We start from the raw sequence: 22,313 nt of genomic DNA, 5'->3' as shown, positions 1-22,313 counted from the left end.
TTACTCCAAAACAAGGTAAGAAGAAAATTTCATTCAATAGTTAAATGCCACAGGCTTCACACATCTAAGCCTTATATACTCTATTTGGGGTGTTTTTACTAAATACACCCTTACTATCAAATGTCCAAAACACTCCCAATATCAACTAAATCATAAAATAGATCAAAATAATCAAACTAACTAAAACTAGTGTCCAATATGAGTCCACGATCAAGATGACCCAACCATCAAAATGATCCAACGGTCAAGATGGCCCATTGTGCGAAATCCAACGGTCCGATAGATGTATCCAATTGATCCAATGGTCCAATACTCTCAACTAAGCAGCTCACATACATCTTCTCAGTGGATTATGCATGCGTAGTTTTCAAAGTGGCTAGTAACTAGAATTGGGCCCACTGGGCTCTGCGTAATGATCACCTAGCCATAAAGAAACTGGGGCAACTCTCCTCCTTTGATAAACTCTAAAAAGGTGCTTGGATGTCATCATCAACTTATTTAGCTGCCAGGCATAAGACATACCTATTAGTTGTTAGGTATCGGGATAACTCTTTGAGTGTGTAGCATCGAACTATCCGTGCAGCCGCAAAGCATTAGATAACTCTAGCCATGAAACATTTAAGTCTCTCTAGCTATAAAGTATGTAGAACATCTTGTAAGCTGTAAAGCATGTGGAGCTTGTTGAGGCAACAAGTGACCCAGGATTGATCCAGGGTGCAGATTATGGAGTGTAAGCCTGGGTGGACTTTTAGAACTGGCAGAAGGCATTGCTCAACTCCATGACATATGTGGGAGCATGATTTAGTTGCTGAATCATTTGTGCATGCCTTCAATACTTTGGTAGAATTTATAAATTTTTATATGATTTTTTAATTACTAATGGTTTATTCATATGCTGCCATGTATTAGCTTAATTCCAGCATCTTTTTCTTGTATTGATAGTTTGATAGTTCTATCCTCTGTATTCAGTTAATTCAGTGGACACTATATTATAATGATTTAAGTCTGAACCTTGAGCTCTGCTAAGCCAACATGTGTGTGCAGTAAAGTGAATGTACATGCCATTCATGTGCCTGCATGGCATGATAGGTTCGAGATCCAATCCATCCATCAGAATGGCACCACTATATTGATTCCATACCCCAAGATTCAGGCCGATCCACTGGTCAGGTAGGCCTCAGTTTGCAAAACAAAATATATAGCTCAGAAAAAAACTTGGCTGAAGTTACCCATCCACCTGTCTCCAATATATGGTGCACATATTGATTGGACCATATTTTATTTCTCAGAAAAGATCTGCAAGGTTGGACCAACCTGATGGACGGATTAGATCTCACACTTATGTGCCATGTTGGCACATGGATGGCATGTACACGAGCTTTTTGCACAAGTGTGTGCGCTTAGCAAAGCTCCTGAACCTTAGTATAATTACACACATTCCAATTTCAATTTTGTTCTTTGTCAATGTCTGATGGTCAAACGGGGACATTAGTATCTTGTGATCTAGCTGTTTGGGCATTCCCGTGATGGAAAAATGTTTTTATTTTTTAAATATTTATTACAATCTTTATTTTGATTGCAGCAATGGGTAGAAGGAAGCAAAGACGTCCAATTAAGTCAGGAGGGATGATAGACAATTTTAATGCCACAGAGAATAGTGATGGAGGGAGGTTAGAGAATATTGAATGCTCGAAGCCCGTTGATGCAAATGAAAGAGGCAACATTGTAGATTCTAGCAAGCCTTTTTTTGTTGAAGTAGATCGGAGTTATTGGGATTCTGCTGAGCATTTTGATATTGCCGAAGTTGTTCTAACAGATGTCAGTTTTGCAGATGGGTTTTCAGATTACAAATTGATAGAAGATTGTTACCGAGAATTGAACTTCTCTCTTAGGTTTAGGTTATCTCCATTAGAGAACCATTCTTTTAGGCTAGGCCATTGGCCTGTAATATCAGCAGGTGATATCTTTTTGGAGTTTCTTCTAGAAAATTGTCAGGCAGAGCAGAAAAAGACTACGAATGTAATTTTTTCGGGTAGTTTTGATGGACCTGATGAGGGGGTTTCTGGGCTTGTGCATTTGGTTTCTCAGAAGCTTTTGACAGTGAGGCCAAGTTCAGAAGTTAGTTTGTCAGAGAATGGTCTGCCTTTTAGGATGAGGGTAGAGATTCTGAATAGTGCTTTTGATGCATGTGGGTCACTCTTGGAGAACATTAGGCAGCCGTGGAAAAAGAGTATGATGAACGTCATGTCTTGGCTACGTCCGGAAGTTACAAACCAGGAGGCTAAATACGGATTTAGTAAATTGACGATTGAGGGACTTGATGAGTATTCTGAAATAGCTGATAACTTTGGTTCAAGGAAGCGTGCCAGGTTTGATGCTGCTGGATTCTATGAAGCGATTAAACCATCCAAGTGAGTTTATTTTCTTTTACTTTTAGTTCTTTCATTTTTTCATAGTCACAGTTGCTGACTTGTTATTTCTTTTATTTTCTTATTCTCTCTCTCTCTCTCTTCCTTTTATTTTTGTTATTAAGCATTTTCTTGATAGTTGCCTAAATCTCTTTGTTTCATGCTATGTTATAAAATTCACACTAAACTTGGCAATGATCTTTAATTTTCTAAGCCCTGACTCAGGAGAGTCAATCAAAATTCACTTGGCTATAGAGGGAGAATTCTCTGGCGTCTTGCATTCTGTGTGGGATTATGGGAGATTTGGATTGAGCGCAATAATTGACGATCGTCGTCATCATCATCTAAGCCTTATCCCAACTAATTGGGGTTGGCTACATCAATGTTCAGGGTATTCAGTATCGTTACATTTACTGATTAACTAGTGATACAGAAACATGTATCGGTATTGCCAATTCTCGGAAAGATATCACTGTCTAAGGGAAACATTGGGAAAAAAAGGTGGAAACTTTTAGTGAAACTTTAGGAGATGTTAAATGACACATGTTTACACATGTAGGAATCAAAATATTGTAAAAAACAACCATACACAATAGGTTTTGGGCCTAAGCATGTGTTGTAAAAAAATAAGTATAAAATAAATACATAAATTCATAACCAATCAATAGATCAGCCCACACTCATTGATATATAAAATTTCCACATTAATCAGTAATGAAAAACACATAATTTTCAATATAAAAATGGAAATTAGGATTTCACCAAAATTTCCCATTTTTCACTGATATGTTTTTTTTTGGCCACAAATTCATGTCAATGCATGAGAATCATGCATAGACATGGATTTCCATTGCAATCCATGCCAACATTTGAAAACAAAAAAAAATGAAGTTTCTAACCTTCTATGGATTTTTCATCACCTTTGAGTTTCGGCCCAATCATGCATTGACATGGATTTCCATTTCAATCTATGCCCACATTTGAAAAAAAATGTTTTCTATAGATTTTTCATTACCTTTGAGTTTCGGCCCATCTTTGTTTCGAGTCGAGCTTTCTATCCAAATCCAAAATTCGATTAAATAAAAACCAAGAGTGATTGAAATCACCTAGGGAACAAAAAAAAAATCCATAAAAAAATGGAAATTTCTTGGGTTTTTAGAATGCTTTTCCAAAATTTTGTCAAAATTTGCCAATTTATGGATGTTTTCCAGGTATATGGGGATATTATCATTGGTATCAGGGATATTATCAATGGTATCGCCATGGGAGGGAACTTTTATAAGGGATTCTTTTCAACACGTCGCTGATATATCGATAATATCAGTAAATATTGCCAATATTATTGAAAACATTGGTGATATTTGAAACTTTTTAAACTTTCAGCTGTTTCGGTATCATTGATCTGGTGATATCGATAATATTGGCAATATTTATTGATAATATCTACAATACTTGGAAGGTTGGGCCTACACACTGTTTTAAATATTGACGATATCGGCTGATATATCCCACGATATATCTTGTATCCCACTAGTGTGATACAAAACACACAAGTAGTGTGATATATCCCACATGTTCGATCTCTTGAGCATTTTCGAATTTCGATGCTCTTATTTTCTGCAAATCATGTTAAATTAGTGTTAAATTGTTACAAATTCATTATTTTTAATGTTCTGCATGAAAAATCATGGATTGGGAGCTTCGATTTCAAGATTTGGAGGAGATGGGCCAAGTTGTAAAAAATTGAAAAAAAATCAAAAATTCCCAATTTCTCGCAAATTGTTTGACATCACATCAAACATGTCTGTAACCTAATCTAGCGATTCTTCTTTTGCTTTTGAATGTATTGCTTGTGTTTCCATGCGCCTTTTTACAATTATAAATTATATGAATATACTTGCATCAATTTAGTCAGACAACGCATAGATTAGGACCCCATACAAAGAAAACCTATTATGTATACTTGTTTTTTGCAATGTTTTGATTTATAAGTGTGTATTGATGTCTTTTTTAACAATCACCAAAGTTTCATCGAAAAATTCAACCAATTTCCCAATATTTCCCCATGTTTCCAACAATAGCTTTACATTATACGATACAACCAATATATCCCATGCGATAACCGATACGTATCCGTATCTCAAGAATGCAATACGTAACGCGATGCCGATATTTCGAACACTGGCCTACATGAATCATTTTCTGCGATTCCACTCTATTAGGGGACATAACTTAGTTAACCATAGGTCATCAAGTCTTTCCTTACTACCTCCACCGACGTCCTTTTGGGGCCCTCCTTTTGTCCTTTTAGAGCCTTCAACTTGTATGAACTCACTCCGTCTAACTGGCATAGTTCTTGGTCTTCATTGCCTATGACGAAACCATCTAAGTCTGCTTTCCTTCATCTTGTTATCTATTACTGCCACTTTTAAATTTCCTCAGATGCATTCATTTCTAAATATTGTCCCCCCTTGTGTCCATCTCAACATCCTCATTTCAGCTACACTCATCCTATGGACATGTCGTTCCTTAACTCCCCAACATTCTGTCCCATAAACAAGGTTGGACTTCTAGCCATCCTATAAAATTTCTCTTTCAGTGAAATAATTGGTGCTTCCGCAACCAATCCTGCAGCCCTGCCATGGTGTTTTGGAAGGCAAAGTTGGAAGTGGTGTTTTAGGCTTTGGTGTTTAAGCCTTTGCTAAATGTCATTTTGTAAATGTTGAGTCCTTTTAGGATGCTGTTTGTAGTTTGCTAAGTGTTGATTTCTCGTCTTTGCTCTCTCTTAAAAAAAAATATCGTTGCCTCTTTTAAAAAAAAGGAAAAAAAAGAAAAAAAGAAAAAAAAAAAAGAAAAAAAGAAAAAAAAAGTGAGGCTTTGTTGATATTGCGCAGCCAGATTTTTCCAATATCTGGAATTTGGACTTGGTATTAACTGGGATGTTTCAGCCAAATTCGAAGTTGATTAGCAGGTGTTTGAACATTAAGGGCTGTTTGCATTCAAGTTGTTAGAAATGTTAGAAAGCCTTATCATTTCCAGCAAATTCTGAGGTTTCCACACCAGCAACACCCCTGTTGTTTACTTGGAACGAGCAGTTTGCATTCAAGTTGTTAGAAATGGTAGAAAGCCTTATGATTTCCAGCAAATTCTGAGGTTTCCACATCAGCAACACCCCTGCTGTCTAGCTGGAATGAGCCCTAAAAATTTTGTTCTCTTTTATTTCTAAAGAGGAAAGGAAATGAATCCCGTTGTATAGTCTACCCGCTCCTTTCGGCTAAGTGATGAGGCTGCTGACTAGAGGTGTACACGAACCGTGCTAGCTCGGTTAGCTTGCTCGACTTGACTCGAAAAAGCTCAATTTGACTCGGTTTGAAGCTGAGTTCGAGCCGAGTCGAGCTGATTTTTTGAGCTCGAAAATGAGTTCGAGGCTTCGAGCCTAGTTCGAGTTGGCCCCAGCTCGACTCGACTTGGATCGAACTCTGATCGAACCAGTTCGGTGACTCGGTTACTTTGATATTGATGATGCTCACCAAGTGTTTGATGAAATGACTCAAAGAAGTGTGGCTGGTGGCAAGGAAGGTATGTATATGAAACCAACACCCTTTTTTTTCTTGATTTTTATGTTGCTTAGAAGGTGTTTGATAAAACCATTGCTGCTGTCTCAAATATAGTGAGATTTTGAAGGTGCAGTCCAGATGTTTGTGAAAATGCTGCAATGGCGAACTCGGCTCGAACTGGCCCGAGCTGCTGACCGAACTGAGCCGAGCTGGCTAGTCAGGCTCGAGGGCCGAGCCGAGTTTGAGCTGAGGTCAGCTAGTGGCCAAGCCGAGTTGAGCTGAGGCCAGCTCGACTCGGTTCGACTCAATGTACACCCCTACTGCTGCATGGCACCCTTGTCAGAACTTTTCGGTTAGAAAAAAGGGTTGGTATCCTTTTTAGTTGTTTGAATGAAAGCAGTCCCTAACATTGAAGTTTGAGAGGGAAACTAGTAATGATTTTGGATTCTCATTTTATCTGAACAGTGTAATTTCTTGCCGACAGAGGGGAGCCAATGCTGGAGGATGAATTGCCTGATTTGCTTCCACAACTTAGACCATACCAGCGTCGTGCATCTTATTGGATGCTTCAACGAGAGAGAGGAACCCTTGAAGCTCCAAGCAAGAGGAATCAAGATCAGTTCTTTAGTCCTCTTTGTGTACCTATGGATTTCCTTGACTTGCACTCACGGATGTTCTATAATCCATTCAGGCAAGATTTCTACAAGTAGAATGCTTGTTGATGTTCCCATAGATAGTCCATTGCAAACCTTGTACTGTTCATTTTATAGCTTTCCTGAAGCATGCAGAAAAAAAGCTTTGCTAGTCCCATATGAGTGTGCAACAAAGCTCATGTACACGCTACAGATGTGCCAGCATGGCATGGCAGGTCTGGGATCCAATCCACCCATCAGAATGGCACCTATTTTGATGCCCTACCACAAGAATCATGTTGATCCACTGGTCAGATGGGGCTACAGTTAGCAAAACAAATGTATGGCTCCGAAAAGCTTGGCAGAAGTTTTGTAACCCATTCAACTGTTCCCGATATTGGGGCCCACTTGTTGAATGGAACAGATTTATTTCTGGGACAACATGCACAGGGTTGGACCAATCTGATGGCTGGATTGGATCCTGCACCTATGTGCCATGCTGGCACTTGTGTGGTGTGTGCATGAGCTTTATTGCACGTGCTTGTGCACTTAGCAAAAGCTCTGCAGAAAATGCTAATAGACTGATAATTGGCAGTTGAATATTTAATCGTGGTTAATGGTATATTATTCCGTTACATATTTAGCCACATGAAAGGACCTTATAAATGAGTGATTGAAGGCCTTCTCTATTTCTCAAGAGAGTGGAAGTATGATACCATAACATCTTTACAAGGCGGGTCCTTCCCCTTGCTCGGGTGGTAGACTCTCAGGAGTTTCAACTCCCGGTCAAGGGTTCGAGTACCCATAGGTGGTGAAATTCCACTAGCGTGAGTGTGTGGGGTGTGCGTGCGTGTAAAAAAAAAAAAACATCTTTACAAGCACATCTTGGGCCTCATTGAATGTAAACCTGAATAAGAAAGAATCGGATGCTGTCCACGTGAAGCCATTTGATGGATCTCTCCATATGCAAATGGCTGGATGTGCTAAACACTCCTATCAATGAAATGCCCCCCAAAATGAGAATGTGATGATGCCATCTGGTCGGACTTGTTATCCTCCCATTCTCATTCCACACATCATTCATTTAATGTTCGAAGCCCATTACTTACACACGTGCGTGTGTGTCCTGGGGGGGTAGGTTTCAATCAAATGGGTTTTATCGTTGATTTCTTTTTTGCTCTGAACTTGCCGTCATCTTGTATTCAAGGGATTGCCTTACTGGAACCTTTGAGTTTTTGCACTCAGCTTTTCAGTTTACATCCTTTTGCACTTCTCATATGGGTTACATTTCATTTTCAGTGGAAATGTTTCGCTTCATCCAGAATCCTGCTCATCATATGTACCTGGTGGGATTCTTGCTGGTAAGCAAGTGCTGTGTATGTTAGTACTGTTTGCATGTATCATAATGCTATGAATTTGTTGTGATACATTCCTGATATGATGACACCTGCCGATATTATCAAAGTTGGTTCCATTATCCAGGGAGGAATGTATCGACAACAAATTAACTATGCTTTGTATTGGAATGAATAGACGATAGCAACCAGAACAGACAATACTTTCTGGATATGTATCCATTTCACAATACAGATGCTAATATAGTTTCCCCTGATGAATTTATCATTATAAATTCCTGATAAAATATGCTGCATTCTGATATTTTAAACCTTATCTTGAATTTATTGAAACAATAGTATGTTCCACTTTTAGTGTCTTTAACTTGTTTTTCGTTGTTTTGATTGACAACCACAGATGAGATGGGTCTAGGGAAAACTGTCGAGCTTCTTGCTTGCATTTTTGCTCATCGTAAGTCATCTTCCGAAGATGGCCTTCTTTCTGACAAGGAAATCAGAGATAGTGAAATCCTCAGAAGTAATATCAGAAGAGTGAAAAGAGAACGCGTTGAGTGTATCTGTGGGGCTGTGACTGAAAGCCCTAAGTATCGAGGATTGTGGGTACAGTGTGATATTTGTGATGCTTGGCAACATGCACATTGTGTTGGTTATTCACCTAGACGGAAATCTTCAGGATCTCGCAGAGTTTCAGAGGGAAAAGGCCGTAAAAAGGATCAGTCAATTAAGTCACGAAATCACTCAAAAAAGAATGGTGCTACTAACATAGTTCTAATGGATGGAAATTATATTTGCTCGCTTTGCTGTGAACTGATCGAAGCTACGAGCTCCACGATTACTACTGGTGCGACTCTTATAGTCTGCCCTGGTCCTATATTACAACAATGGCATGCTGAAATCATTCGGTATGTTTCTTGTTCCGGTACCGTCTCTATCTTTTCCAAGCAATGCATATCTTGCCAAACCAATTGTTGTTGTTATTTTACATGTCGTAGTTGCCATTATCTTTTAGATCTTTCTAATGTGTTGGGATGTTTTACTAATCAGAATGGTTTTAGTTATGGATGCCAGGGATTACACTATTTTCCTGGCCGAAATATCAAAGAATAGACCAGTATGAGACATTATCTAATAATCATAATGCATTGAAGCATTTGATTTAAGCAAAAATTTCTGCGTGAAACTTAGTGGTAGATACAGTAAAAGGTGAAAATTGAAGGCATTGAGAGTCAGAGGGTAGCAAGGGCATCATTTTGGGATTTTAGTAGACATGTCCTGAGAAGGATGGAATCGAACTTATAAAATCAACCATCTGCTGGTTATAATATTAGTTTGGAAACTCAATGGGTTGACTTCAGAATTTCCTGAGTTGACCCACTTGGTTGAAATTTTGTATTTTTCCTTCAAATGTTTGTACACTTTAATTTAATCAGAAGTTCAGCCGAATAGTAACTGGTATGTTGACTGATGAGTTGAACATTGTTTTTTTATTTTTTAGAATATGATTAGTTTTTTTTTTAGACATGGTATCATGGTAGGTAGTCAGTAGATCTTAAACTCAAATCAGGCTAGTGATTATGTATACATTTCATAGGATTAGAATGCTGAAGTGAAAGAAGCTTTTAGAAAGATGAAGATAGGATAGGCCTTATGACCAAATGGTATACTAGTAGAGCTTTGGAAGTTCATAGGGGCAGTTGTCTTATTTTGGTTGGATAAGTTCAACAAGATTGTAAGAACGAAAAAAATGCATGCATGGAGGAAAAGTACAGCGTTACCTGCCTACAAGAATAAAACAGACACATGGAGCTGCATTAACTATTGCAAGAGTGAATTTATGGATCATGCTATGAAACTCTGGGAGAGTGATTGAGCCAAGATTAAGGCATGGTAATGATGAATTAGAAAGTCAGTTTGGTTAATGCCAGGGAGGTCAACCATCGAGGCTATTTTCTTACTTAAAAGTTGATGTAGAAGTTCAGGGTGAGGAGGGGGATCTCCATTCTTTATTGACTTTGAGAAAGCATACGGTAGGTACCTTAGAGAGATAACTGGGTGGGTGTTGGGAAACAAAGGTGTCTCAAGATGATATATTGACGTGATTAAGGACATGTCCGAGGGAGCAGCAGGTAGCGTGAGGACCACTGATGGAGAGTCGAGTGAGTTTCTAGTTGCAATAGGCCTATGCTAGGGGTTGATGTTTGAAGCTGTATCTTTTTTAAATTGCTCATGGACAGGCTAACTAGGCATTACAAGAAGAGGTCCCGTGGTATATGTTGTTTGTATGGCAAGTTCTGATAGATGAGAAAAGGGAAGGGGTAAACACAAAACTATAACTACGGAGTGATGCTTCAGAATATGAAGGTTTAAAATTAGCCAGACAAAAGCATAGCATATGGAATGCAGTTTTAGTAATAGTAAGAGTGAAATCGAGGAATTAGTTAAGATTGGTTCTCAAGAAGTACCGCCAATATGATCATGTCTGATATCTTGGGTTGATAATTCATGAGAAAGGAGAGATTGAGAAGGATGTTGCTGACAGCATTATAGCTTGGTGAAGTGGGGTTTTACCTCTAGACTTCCATGTGATTGTTGCATACCGATGAATTTGAAGGGTCATAGGACAACTATATGACTACCCGTGCTTTATGAGATAGAATGTTGGCTAGTCAAGGAACAACACATTCATTGCACGAATGTAGCTGAAATGAGGATGTTGAGATGGATGAGTGGCAAGACGAGGATAGAATTAGAAAAAAATGAATGCGTTTGAGCGAACCGAAGAGTGGCCTTGATGGGTAATAAGATGAGGAAAGTAGACTTAGATGTGCATCGAAGACCAAGAACTGCATCGGTTAGGAGTAAGTTGGTTCAAGTTGAAGGCTATAAAAGGGAAAGGGGAAGGCCTAAAGGGACGTGGGTGGAGGTGGTAATAAAAGATTTGTTGACCTATGGTTTAATTGAGGATATGGTCTTTGATAGAGTGGAAAGAGCCTAATTTGGTTTCTTTTCAATTGCCTCCTCCAACCTTCTGTAGAGCTTTTCTTGTAATGTCCTTGTACTGCTTTTGTCTTCTTGCCCTTGATCTAACAAAATTCCTTATTGCTGATCAAAGGGGGGGAAAAAAAACTTCCTCGCCTTCCACCTAGAGCCTTAAATCCTATCTTCTATGTATATGTAACTTGGAAAAAAGAAACAAACTTGAGAGTTCCAGTCATATGCCTCACACCTAAGAAAACTGGGGCTCATTTTGCTCTTAGTAATAGTCACTCGTAATAATTCCAATTTATGAATATTTTATCAGATAACTTTAGATCTCAATGTTATCATTTACTTTATTACCAATAAATGTTATCAATATTATTTATTCTTGATAATATTGCAATTAATTAGTCATTGCTGATATTATTTCCAATAAATAGTTGCATAAAAATATGAATAGCAATAGCAAACATGCCAAAGATGGACAAGGCAAGAGTCATCCATCAAAATCTATCAAGTTGGGAAGGATTTGAGATAATATTTGAGAGAAGCTGTGAATACCATCTCTCTCTTTCTCTCTCTCTCTCTCTCTCAAAAGAAGAAGAAGAAGAAGAAGAAAGAAGAAGAAAAAGAAAGTAAAAGAAAAAAAGAAGAACCAAGACTATGAATACCTCACATTGTAAGTCGCCCTTAACTATGACAGAACTACATGCAAGAGGTACTTGTCTCATGGATAACATCGACATGGTAAATCCTAAACAAGTGAATTTGTCATCAGCTAGAATTCTTGGGCATGATGGTTCTGTCAAGTTTCCGTTTGTCCCATTGTTGTTCAGCTATTTGAGGTGGTTTGGTTGGTATTTTTTTTCTGTCTATAGATATGCATGCAATTTGATACAACAAGAGTTTCTTAGTGCTTGTTGAATTGACTCACCAAAGAAGGGGTCCCTATAGAGAATGCTAGTGTATTGCGTATGTGGTTAGTAGTTGTGTATGTAGTTAATAGTGACCCTTTTAGTGTAAGTGCATGTGCACACTTTTCTCTTTTCCTGCGGTGTACTATATGCTCTATTATAATAAAATATTATATGTTAGGGCAAGCAAGCCTAACACAACATCTTTCCCAAACTCTCCTCCTTCTCTCTCAATCTTCTCCTCTTTTCTTCACATTATTATCATCAAATCATTCTCTACATGGTATCAGAGCGGAAGGTCCTACGTTTGAATCTCGAGAGCAACAAATATGCCTCGCTAATATATTATTCTCCCACGGGGGGTCAGGAAAAATCAGGTCCGGCCCAGGGACTTGGAAATCAAGCCTGGCCTATTTATGTTGTGAGTGTCCCTCCACCCTCGTCAGTATGTTCCCGTGCGGAGTTTCCACCCCGCATGTGCGGGGGGGTGTTAAAGTGATAAAATCCCTTGATATACATTGATACACCACACTCTGACAGCTTAAGCTTTTAGAGTAAATGGTTGTTTGACAGTCCCTTGTTCATGTTTATGTACGGGTTCTTCTTATCAATTGTCTTTATGGATCCTATGTAATGTTCTGGCTGTTATCAATAAAATGTCATGTTATGATAAGAAAGGCTTTGTACAGTTGGATGTTTGCTTGTTTTTGGCATTTGGCTTATCTAAATGCAGGAATCAAAGACCATATATTAGTGATAGCTTTTGGCTCCATATCATTTGTTAACGTCTTCCATTATCTGCAGTGGCCTCTTGCACATCCATATAGAACAAATCATAACTGTTTCTGAGGAAACTTTTGTGTCATCAAAGCAGAACTGTTTGGATTTTGGCATATCATTGCCTCTTCATGGAACTTCATATTAAAATTCTACGGGATTTTGATTTCTTGTGTGTTTTATGTATCAATTTGGATACTGGGGCTGACTTATTGATTGTGTTTTCATCCAGTCATACAAGGCCAGGTTCTCTCAGAACTTTTGTTTACGAAGGTGTAAGAAACTTGAACCCTTCAACCACTTCAAGAATGGATATGAATGAACTTGCCAGTGCTGATATTGTCTTAACAACATATGAAGTGCTAAAAGAAGACCTGTCACACGATTCTGATAGGCATGATGGGGATCGTCGCTTCATGAGATTCCAGAAGAGGTTCCTTCAAAGCATTTGTTTTAAGTTTCATCATTTATTAATTTTCTTCCAGAAGAACAATATCTTTATTTATTTATTTATTTATTTCAGAGTGATAATCATCATTATTGTCTGAGCCTTATGCCAACTAATTGGGATTGGCTACAAGAATCCTGTTTCCACTCTATCCATGTCCATACCCTCTTACCTAGAACATTCTAGCATGATTTTGAAATGTGGGATTGTTAGGATTCATGAGAAAATTTTGTGGCAGAAGTTTAACGCGGGCTCCAACCTGACACATCTTCCTCCTTTAACCAGGCTTGACAATATACACGTGCACACACACACACACACATCCACCAGGTGTGTTTGCCGCACTTTGCTAATGGCAGTGACTTGTCCACTTTAGACATTGCTTGATTGTATGTTAATCCAGACTATCCAAATTGCGGGATCCATTGTGGATGCTGGATAGCCAAAAAGCACACTGACAGATGACCTTAATCATCTGACTGCTGATCATTTTATTCTTGAACGGTTCATTTGATGACCACTAGTTGTATTGATAAGATCACTCAATCAATTTGATTTTCAAGCTCATCTATATACACAGTGGGGACCACGGTTCAGATTCTTTGGAATGAGGTAGTTGCACGTCATGTAAGGTGGATCAGTTTCTGCCATTTCTCATTTTACGACAAACGCTCGTCAGGGTCTAGCTTTTGGTTACCAGTTATAGTGGTTGTTTCTTATACGAGAGAATGTGTAAAGGAATCATAAAGCAGTGTTGTGCATATTCATGCTCAGAATTGGAAAGTTCTTGTTGCCAACTGTACACTTCTCTATTCTCTTTGCACACACCATTATATGGTTGCTTAAAAATGACCCAAGCACAATGTTTTACCTTTTGGTTTCAAGACCTTGGCACTGAATTTAAGATGACTGTATGACTGCAGAACTTTTTTGTATGGAGTTCTTTGTATCATGTGGATATTCTGGATTAGGCGTCATCATTTTTTATGCATGATTTAAAATATTATTATTTATGACTTCCTAAATTTGGCAGTTCTTGTCTTATGCTGTTTGTACATTTTGCTGCATTTACAGATTTTCCTATACCTTGTAGATTGTGGGGTTTCTAGAAGTGTTTTTTTTTTGGAAAGATTCTAGAAGTGGATTTTCTAATTACCATTGTCTAAGACCAGCCGATTTCTTGTATAGATACCCAGTTGTTCCAACTCCCCTTACAAGAATCTTTTGGTGGCGGATTTGTTTGGATGAGGCTCAAATGGTGGAGAGTAATGCAGCTGCTGCAACAGAAATGGCAATGCGATTACATGCTCAACATCGTTGGTGTATCACGGGAACTCCTATACAACGTAGGCTTGATGACATTCATGGACTGCTGCGGTTCCTTGGTGCCAGTCCTTTTGATGTCTATAGGTGGTGGGCTGATGTTATCAGAGATCCCTACGAGGTATGATAGCTTTTGTACTGCTTGTTGCGAGAATTATATCTGCTGTTTTTAAAGTGGCTTACAAAACCATAGGCAGCGTAGAACTGACAAACTTTCCTTTGTAGTCATTTACATTCTTCTTGGGCTATCACTAGCCAACTTTTATTTTTTTATTTTTTATTATGAATAACAATAAATTATTAAATAGCCTCCTTTCACGGTTTAACATCTGCTGGGTCTCTCCATGCTCAACCCGCAGTTTTTTTAAAGCTTGGTTTGGCCTTAGGTGTGGAAAGCAAAGATCTATAGTCTGGAGAATCTCGCTCTTGGCAGTTTGGTGGGCTGTGTGGGAAGAAAGGAATGCTAGATGTTTTAATGGAACCTCCAAATCAATCGAGAGTATTGTGCTTAGGGTGATTTCTTTCATAGCAGATTGGAGCTCTTCTGTTGTTAAGCTCCAGAGTTGTAATTTATCTTTTTTGGGCTCTAGTCGATCCGCTCTCTCAGCGGAGTAGCTATCCTTTCTCTTTTTGTTTCTTTCTTGCTTTTTCTAATAAAGTTATCGTTATCTCTAAAAAAAAACAATAAATTATTAAATAAAAAGGAAAATTACATCAGTGGGAAAGAATTCCCAGTGCAAAGAGAAGAATGCTGGGCTCCCTCTTTCACTAGAGTAAGAGCTACAATGTTATCTTACCAGTAGCCTTGAAGCTAAAACCCCAATCTTGTAAAAAATAAAGGCGAGTCTCCTTGCACTGTCCTTTTTTTGCTAAACCAAGAGGCGAAAAGTTTGGATACGCCTTCCAAGATCAGAGGACCTGAGGCCAAAGAGGAAAAGATCCAATGCCCTTTCCTCAACTTGTTTTTGAATATTTGCTCCTTTCTCCCAGAATGCCCCAAAGAACAGCAGAATTTTTTAAACCATGGTTGCTCAAATCATTCAAATGTGGACAATATGATTTTTTATTATTATTAAAAAAACTGCCCATTGTTTTTGTACAATATGCGGCTACCCAGTGAGTTAACAAGCTCAATGTTTGGTTGGATTCATCTACTGGTGTGGCACACTGCACACCTGATGCATGGATTGGATGTCGTAGACAGTAGGCATGTGTGGCCTCATGTCTAGCCTTGCATGCGGGCTTAGCAAAGCTCCTACCTATACCTGTACCTGTGAATGTATAGGGTTCTAAACCTTAATTCTTTGCAGATAATCTTCTGACATGTTAGAATTATGTTCTCTCTTTTATGTAAAAAAAAAATGCAACCCATGATATCTTTCCGTCTTCTTTTGGATGCGGCAGCTTGTGTCCCTACTTCTTTCTTATAATACAGTGCACCTTTTTCCTAACATTCTACCTGTCTTTACAGAGGAGAGATGCGGGCGCTATGGAATTTACACATAAATATTTTAAGCAAATCATGTGGCGTTCGTCCAAATTGCATGTATCAGATGAGTTGCAACTGCCTCCACAGGAAGAACGGTTGTCCTGGCTTGCTTTCTCACCAATTGAGGCACATTTTTATCAGAGGCAACATGAAACTTGTGTGAGCTGTGCACATGAAGTTATTGAAAGTATCAAAGATGATATTCACAAAAGAGATGTCCAGTCTGGTAGATTACCATTTTTCTTGATGTTATTATTATTATTTTTTTCCTTTTTGTGTATTGAGGAATGCATCTATAAGTTCTAAGATATTCATTGTGTTTACTCATTTCCAGGTTCTGATGGTTCATCTGATCCTTTTCTTGGCCATAATGAGGCTTCAAAGCTGATGCATTCACTCTTAAAGCTCCGCCAGGCATGCTGCCATCCTCAAGTTGGGAGTTCAGGTGTGCGCTCCTTGCAACAGGCTCCTATGACTATGGAGGAGATATTAGAAGTAAGGTTCATATCAGAAAGTAGTTCTGCAAGCCAATGTTAACATTTATGTGGGACTCTACCTGATAAGTTGACTGGCTTGATTTATCGGGCTGGGCTATTTATACTGTGGCTCACACACACCTGATCCACAACTTGGATGTTTCACATGCGTGCCAGGTTGGCATTTTGCCCACATGTAAATGTACATCTGGGCTTGGCAGAGCTTCAGAATTAGTTCTTTCCTTTTTTTTTTAAAAAAAAAAATAAATTTTAAAGAACTTTCTAGCATGTGAATTTCTCTCTTGAGTTTTCTTTCACTTGTCTTTTTAATAGAAGGATGTTCTGTGTAGGTTCTTGTAGGCAAAGCCAAGATTGAAGGAGAGGAAGCTCTTAGGAGAGTAGTTGTTGCACTGAATGGGCTAGCAGGAATAGCTGCACTTGAGCAGGATGTCCCGCGAGCAGTGTCACTATACAGAGAAGCACTGGCTTTAGCTGAGGAGTATTCAGATGATTTCCGTTTGGACCCTCTGTTGAATCTTCATATCCATCATAATTTATCCGAGTTACTTGCAATCAGCTCAGAGCATTCACAACAGAGTCCATTGGGAGGACACTTCTTCCAAAACCCTGAAGAGAAGAACAATGAATTTTATCTACGTAATGGGTTTGATCATCACGTGGAAAAAAAACGAAAAATAAGCAGGGACAGCAGTTCAGATTTAATCTTTGATGATGGGCATTTGGAGCGTGATGAGAAATTACCCAGTTTTAATTTGGATGAAAAAACAATTTGTGTAAATGGGGACGCAGGTGTGGAACTTGATGTTCAGCCCCAAGTGTCATCTAGATCCTTCCGTGATGGTGGTTTGAGAAAGGAATGTGAAAATATTAAACAGAAGTACTTATCTGTATTTATATCCAAGCTATCCTCAGCTCAACAAGAGTTTACAAACTCATATATGCAGGTACTGTCCTGTTTATTCTTTTGTTTTTTTAATTTTTTCTTCACAGAGTTGTTGTAAACTTGTAACTCTACATTTTCCTTGCCCTTCTATGACCTTAAAAAAAAAAAAAAAACAAAAAAAAACAAAAAAAAACAAAAAAAAACACGTAACTCTACATTTTCCTCGCCCTTCTGTGACCTTAAAAAAGAGTAAAGAAACAAAATAAAAAAATAATAAAAAAAAAGAATCAAGAGAGAGGGAGGGAGGCTCCATTTATGAATTTAGTAGTGTTGAGGACCAATTTATTATCTCCGGAACAATGACTTGAGTTGTCCTTTACTGTTTCAACTTTTTCTTAGTCGGGCTTCTTAATAAAAATTGTTACTTATCCAAAAAAAGAAAAAAGGAAAAAAAAGAAGAAGCCTTGATTTCGGGGATGACCAATGCATTATCTCCGGAACAATGACTTGACTTGTCCTTTCCTGTTCTAACTTTTGCTTAGTCGGGCTTTGTAATAAACTTTGTTACTTCTCAAAAAAAAGAAAAAAAAGAAAAAAGAAGAAGAAGCCTTTAGTTTGGGGATGAAAATATTGAAGCATAGTTGTTTTCTCCCTTGAATGAAAAGAAAACCAAATATGGGCGTTTCGGTATTTATAGGCTTCTCAAATTTATCTAGGAAGATCATAAATATCTTCTCACTCTTATCTAGAGATATCTTAAAGAACCTTCTCAAGGTCATTTAAAAGATTTATTTAAATTACAAGAATACCTTCCTTGTACATAGAGATTGCAAGAATGCTCTAATAGAAACTACACTATTTCTTACCACCTGCTCAAACTGCATGTACAGCAGCTCATCGTTCCATGTCTGTACATGATTTTTGAGTTGGGCCCACAAATAGAAGGTTAAGACGATAAAGATATGGTATTTATAGGCTTCTCAAGTTTATCTAGGAAGATCATAGAAATCTTCTCAAGTTTATGTAGAGAGATTATAGGGATCCTTCTCAAGCTTATCTAAAAGATTTAAATTACAAGAATTCCCTCATTGTATATAGAGATTGCAAGAATACCCTAATAAAAATTTCACCAAGAATACCCTAATAGAAATTTCACCACCATTTCTTAACACTCGCTCAAACTGCGTGTGCCATTGTTTGTACCTGATTTTTGGGTTGTGGCTTACAAATAGAAAAATGTTAAGAAGAGAAATACGACAAGGTCCACATTCGAGGGACCCATGCACCAAAATCTCCATATTTAGGCTCAGTTTGAACACTTCAACTAGAATCCTAAGACTTGGCAAGTACCCAAGCCTGATCAGAGCAGTGTTCGAAATATCGGCATCGCATTACGTATCGCATTCTTGAGATACAGATACGTATCGGTTATCGCATGGGATATATCGGTTGTATCGTATAATGTATCGCTATTGTTGGAAACATGGAGAAATATTGGGAAATTGGTTGAGTTTTTCGATTAAACTTTGGTGATTGTTAAAAAAGACATCAAGTCATCAATACACACTTATAAATCAAAACATTGCAAAAAACAAGTACACATAATAGGTTTTCTTTGTATGGGGTCCTAATCTATGCGTTGTCTGATTGACTTGATGCAAGTATATTCATATAATTTATAATTGTAAAAAGACGTGTGGAAACACAAGCAATACATTCAAAAGCAAAAGAAGAATCGCTAGATTAGGTTATAGACGTGTTTGATGTGATGTCAAACAATTTGCGAGAAATTGGGAAATTTTGATTTTTTTTCAATTTTTTACAACTTGGCCCATCTCCTCCAAATCTCGAAATCAAAGCTCCTAATCCATGATTTTTCATGCAGAACATGAAAAGTAATGAATTTGTAACAATTTGACACTAATTTAAAATGATTTATAGAAAATAAGAACATCGAAATTCGAAAATGCTCACGAGATCGAACATGTGGGATATATCGCACTACTTGTGCGTTTTGTATCGCACTAGTGGTATACAAGATATATCGTGGGATATATCGGCCGATATCGTCGATATTTAAAACAGTGGATCAGAGTCGGGTCTCATACCTTAGTTATAGTACCAGGACCTGAATCCAACAAGACCAGGACTCGATCCCCTTGGGTGGTCGTGGATATGTGTACACCAGTAACTGATCAAAACCTAGCCCTTTGACAATAGGAGGGACGCAATAAAGTTTTTGTCCGCAACTCTATGTAGAGATATATGGATTAATGTACCATCTATATTGTGTAGTCATGTGGAGTAGCTAACACAAGATTAAGCCCCCCCCCCCCCCCCCTTTCTATTACTTCTCTTTCATCTACTAATTTCAACTTGGTATCAAAACATTGATCTCTGCCGATTGAGGATCAAATTGGTTGCGAACATAGCTAACAACATCTCTGTCCATATGGTTGATGTCAGCACCATATGATGAGATGGTCTGTTAAAAGAAAACTACATATTTGAAGAGAGCATGACTATACAATATACATGGTAAATTACTCCACATATCTCTACATTTTTGAAATATCTTGAGTCAAGAGATTGTTAAGAATCTTGTCCACTGCAGTATTTCTTGGGCATTGAGATGGATTGGTTGCGTTAGGGCATAGTCATCTTGCAACATAAGTAATACTCTAGCCTGATGTTACTCATTGTGACCATGTGGTTGCAATTTTTATCTCTTCCAACTTCGTGTATCATGGATGTACCAAGCACATCTAAGTCGACTATCATTTTCTTTGAGAAACGGTGACTTCAAAGGAAGTGAAGATTGTCATGTCACTTTCAGCTTGCAGCTTTTCTGACTAAAGGAATTGGTGGTCATCATCTTGATTAGGTCTGTCATAAGTTGGCATGATTGATGTTCATACTCCAGCTTGAGGTGGAGTGTCAAGATATACGGAGTAATGTAACATGTATATTATGTAGCCATTCAGATTACGATACTCCTTTTCTATTATGAATAAGATAGTGTTAGTCACATTAGGCTGACACACAAGATCCTCTCTCTATTATTAATAAGATAGTGTTAGTCACATTACGCTGATACACGAGATCCTCTCTCCCTCTCTCTCTCCCCAAATTCCTCCTCTTTCCTTTTGCTAAATTTTAATTCTCTACCCCAATAAGAGAATACGATGATCGTGGGTTGGACTCGTTATCTTTTAATTCTCATTCTGGGTGATGGGCAAGCTGTCAGCCTGCATGCTTCTGAACATTCCATTCAAGTCTGTAGGGACACCCTTAGGCATTCAGTTCTGGGGTCAAGAAACTTGAGTTGCCTCAGAACTCCCTGAAAAGGTTCCAAACCATAGGTGTCTATTCACCATAGGCATGTCTATAAAAGCTCCATCTCTGGATTTAAATAATAACTGGGGAGAAGTCATCACCGATCAGCGATCTCTTCAACATTTGAATTTCACCTTCAAGTTTCAAATTGATAATCTCTTATTTCATGATTTATCTTATGCAGTCCAAGCAATTTTATTTATTATTATTATTATTTTTTTAACTTTAAAACTTTCTACTTGATGCCTCTAATGCTTTTCTTGTCTTTCAAGGTCTGTGATGCATTTACTGAATTCAAAGGACAACATGCCACTTGGTGGTTGCATGCTCTTGATCTTATTGAGCAGGATGACTCCTCGAATGAGCTGATGAGAAAGATCGATGAGGCTGTTTCAGTGGCTGTGAACAATTCCAAATCATCGAGACTTGCTTCGAGGTTAGTTATAGTTATCTTTTTCCCTTTTTATATCTCTTTTTTATGACTCATTGAAATTAATTCTTATTCTTTCTTTTCCTTGGAATGGCATGACTTTTGATTTATCATGCAGCATACTGCGCAGACCATGTACCTGACTCTTTAACACTTAAATCAGTTTATTGACTTTAGGATATTGAATTGCCTCCTTTCTCAAGTTTACTATCTCAAGTCTACATGCTTTGGGGCAGCAGTGAAATACAATGATAGAATGGTGGTACTTGGTAAGGAGAAAAAGAAGAAGAAAAGGAAAAAAAGATAGGTTCCCTGTTATTCCATGGTAACCCATTTACTGAGGTTGTGAAATTACGTCTCCCATGCTCAATGACTAGTTGTTGAGGGGGACAAACCTTATTTGCAGGAACCTTCTATCCAGCTGCCTCTCTCTCTCTCTCTCTCTCTCTCTCCACACACACACACACACACACACACACACAGAGTAGGTCTCAAGTCCAACCGGTTGGACCACAAAGTACAGTCCAACCAATGGATAACATCCAACCTATTAAGTGCATGTGACATCCAACCCTTCCAATAGGTTGGGCCCACCATGTGGATCATCTAATGCAAAAATCATCCCTATCTACTTGTCAGGTGGTCCACACCATATAAAAAATTTCTAGCCATTAATAAAGAGCAAAAAAGAAGTGTGGTGCACTCAATGAGTAGATTTTTATTTTATTTACAAGGTGATCCTCATGATAAGGCTAACATATTGGATGGGTTGGATGTCATGTCATACATTCATGAAAAGTTGGAAGTTATTGACTGGGTGGACCATAACTTATAGCCCAACCGATTGGACTTGAGACTACTCACACAGACACACGCGTGCGCGTGCACACACATTTGTGTGTGTGCTTGCGTGAGAGTGGGCAGGTGTGGGTGGGTGCGTGCATTCGTGCACGCGCACACACATCTGCTGCTGCTTCCCTTCACAGTTTGTTTATCCATGGGATTGACATGGTGTTATTCTGTGGGTGAAATGATAGACGTGCCTTGTTGCATGTTTGTGTGTATATTCTAAAGATATCTGATCCTTGTTTCAGATGGCTCCTGCTATTTGCATTTAGAAGGTTATGGTTGTCCTATATGGTTTTGTGGGCTTATTGCTCCTATCATGTCTTATAATTCTACTTTATTCTTCTAATTGTTTCTGTTGCCAAAAAGAAAACATCAGGAAGCAATCATAGGTGCTGAGCTTTATCGAGGCTCATGATTCCTTTCATGTGGGATCCAT

The 22,313-nt window shown here is 38.3% G+C and overlaps 1 protein-coding gene across 5 annotated transcripts in view; it reads left to right on the top strand.

The window, feature by feature from the left end:
• Positions 1 to 22,313, top strand: part of LOC131253624 (uncharacterized) — a 42,400-nt gene that overhangs the window by 2,095 nt on the left and 17,992 nt on the right. For 2 of the 5 annotated variants that reach the window (XM_058254694.1, XM_058254695.1), the window contains exons 2-11: positions 1,583 to 2,411; positions 6,450 to 6,656; positions 7,897 to 7,958; positions 8,350 to 8,854; positions 12,855 to 13,055; positions 14,259 to 14,514; positions 15,865 to 16,108; positions 16,217 to 16,377; positions 16,709 to 17,323; positions 20,871 to 21,034. In XM_058254694.1, coding sequence (XP_058110677.1) covers positions 1,585 to 2,411; positions 6,450 to 6,656; positions 7,897 to 7,958; positions 8,350 to 8,854; positions 12,855 to 13,055; positions 14,259 to 14,514; positions 15,865 to 16,108; positions 16,217 to 16,377; positions 16,709 to 17,323; positions 20,871 to 21,034 — 3,242 coding nt within the window. In that variant the 5' untranslated portion in view covers positions 1,583 to 1,584. Of the gene's footprint in view, positions 1 to 1,582; positions 2,412 to 6,430; positions 6,657 to 7,896; positions 7,959 to 8,349; positions 8,855 to 12,854; positions 13,056 to 14,258; positions 14,515 to 15,864; positions 16,109 to 16,216; positions 16,378 to 16,708; positions 17,324 to 20,870; positions 21,035 to 22,313 lie in introns of those variants that run through there. The other 3 variants (XM_058254696.1, XM_058254697.1, XM_058254698.1) reach the window with 3 other exon arrangements.

This window comes from Magnolia sinica, chromosome 8, assembly GCF_029962835.1.
Source record: "Magnolia sinica isolate HGM2019 chromosome 8, MsV1, whole genome shotgun sequence".
Lineage (NCBI taxonomy): Eukaryota > Viridiplantae > Streptophyta > Magnoliopsida > Magnoliales > Magnoliaceae > Magnolia > Magnolia sinica.
Note: the sequence above shows the minus strand (reverse complement) of the source record. Positions and strands in the feature narration are given on the sequence as shown.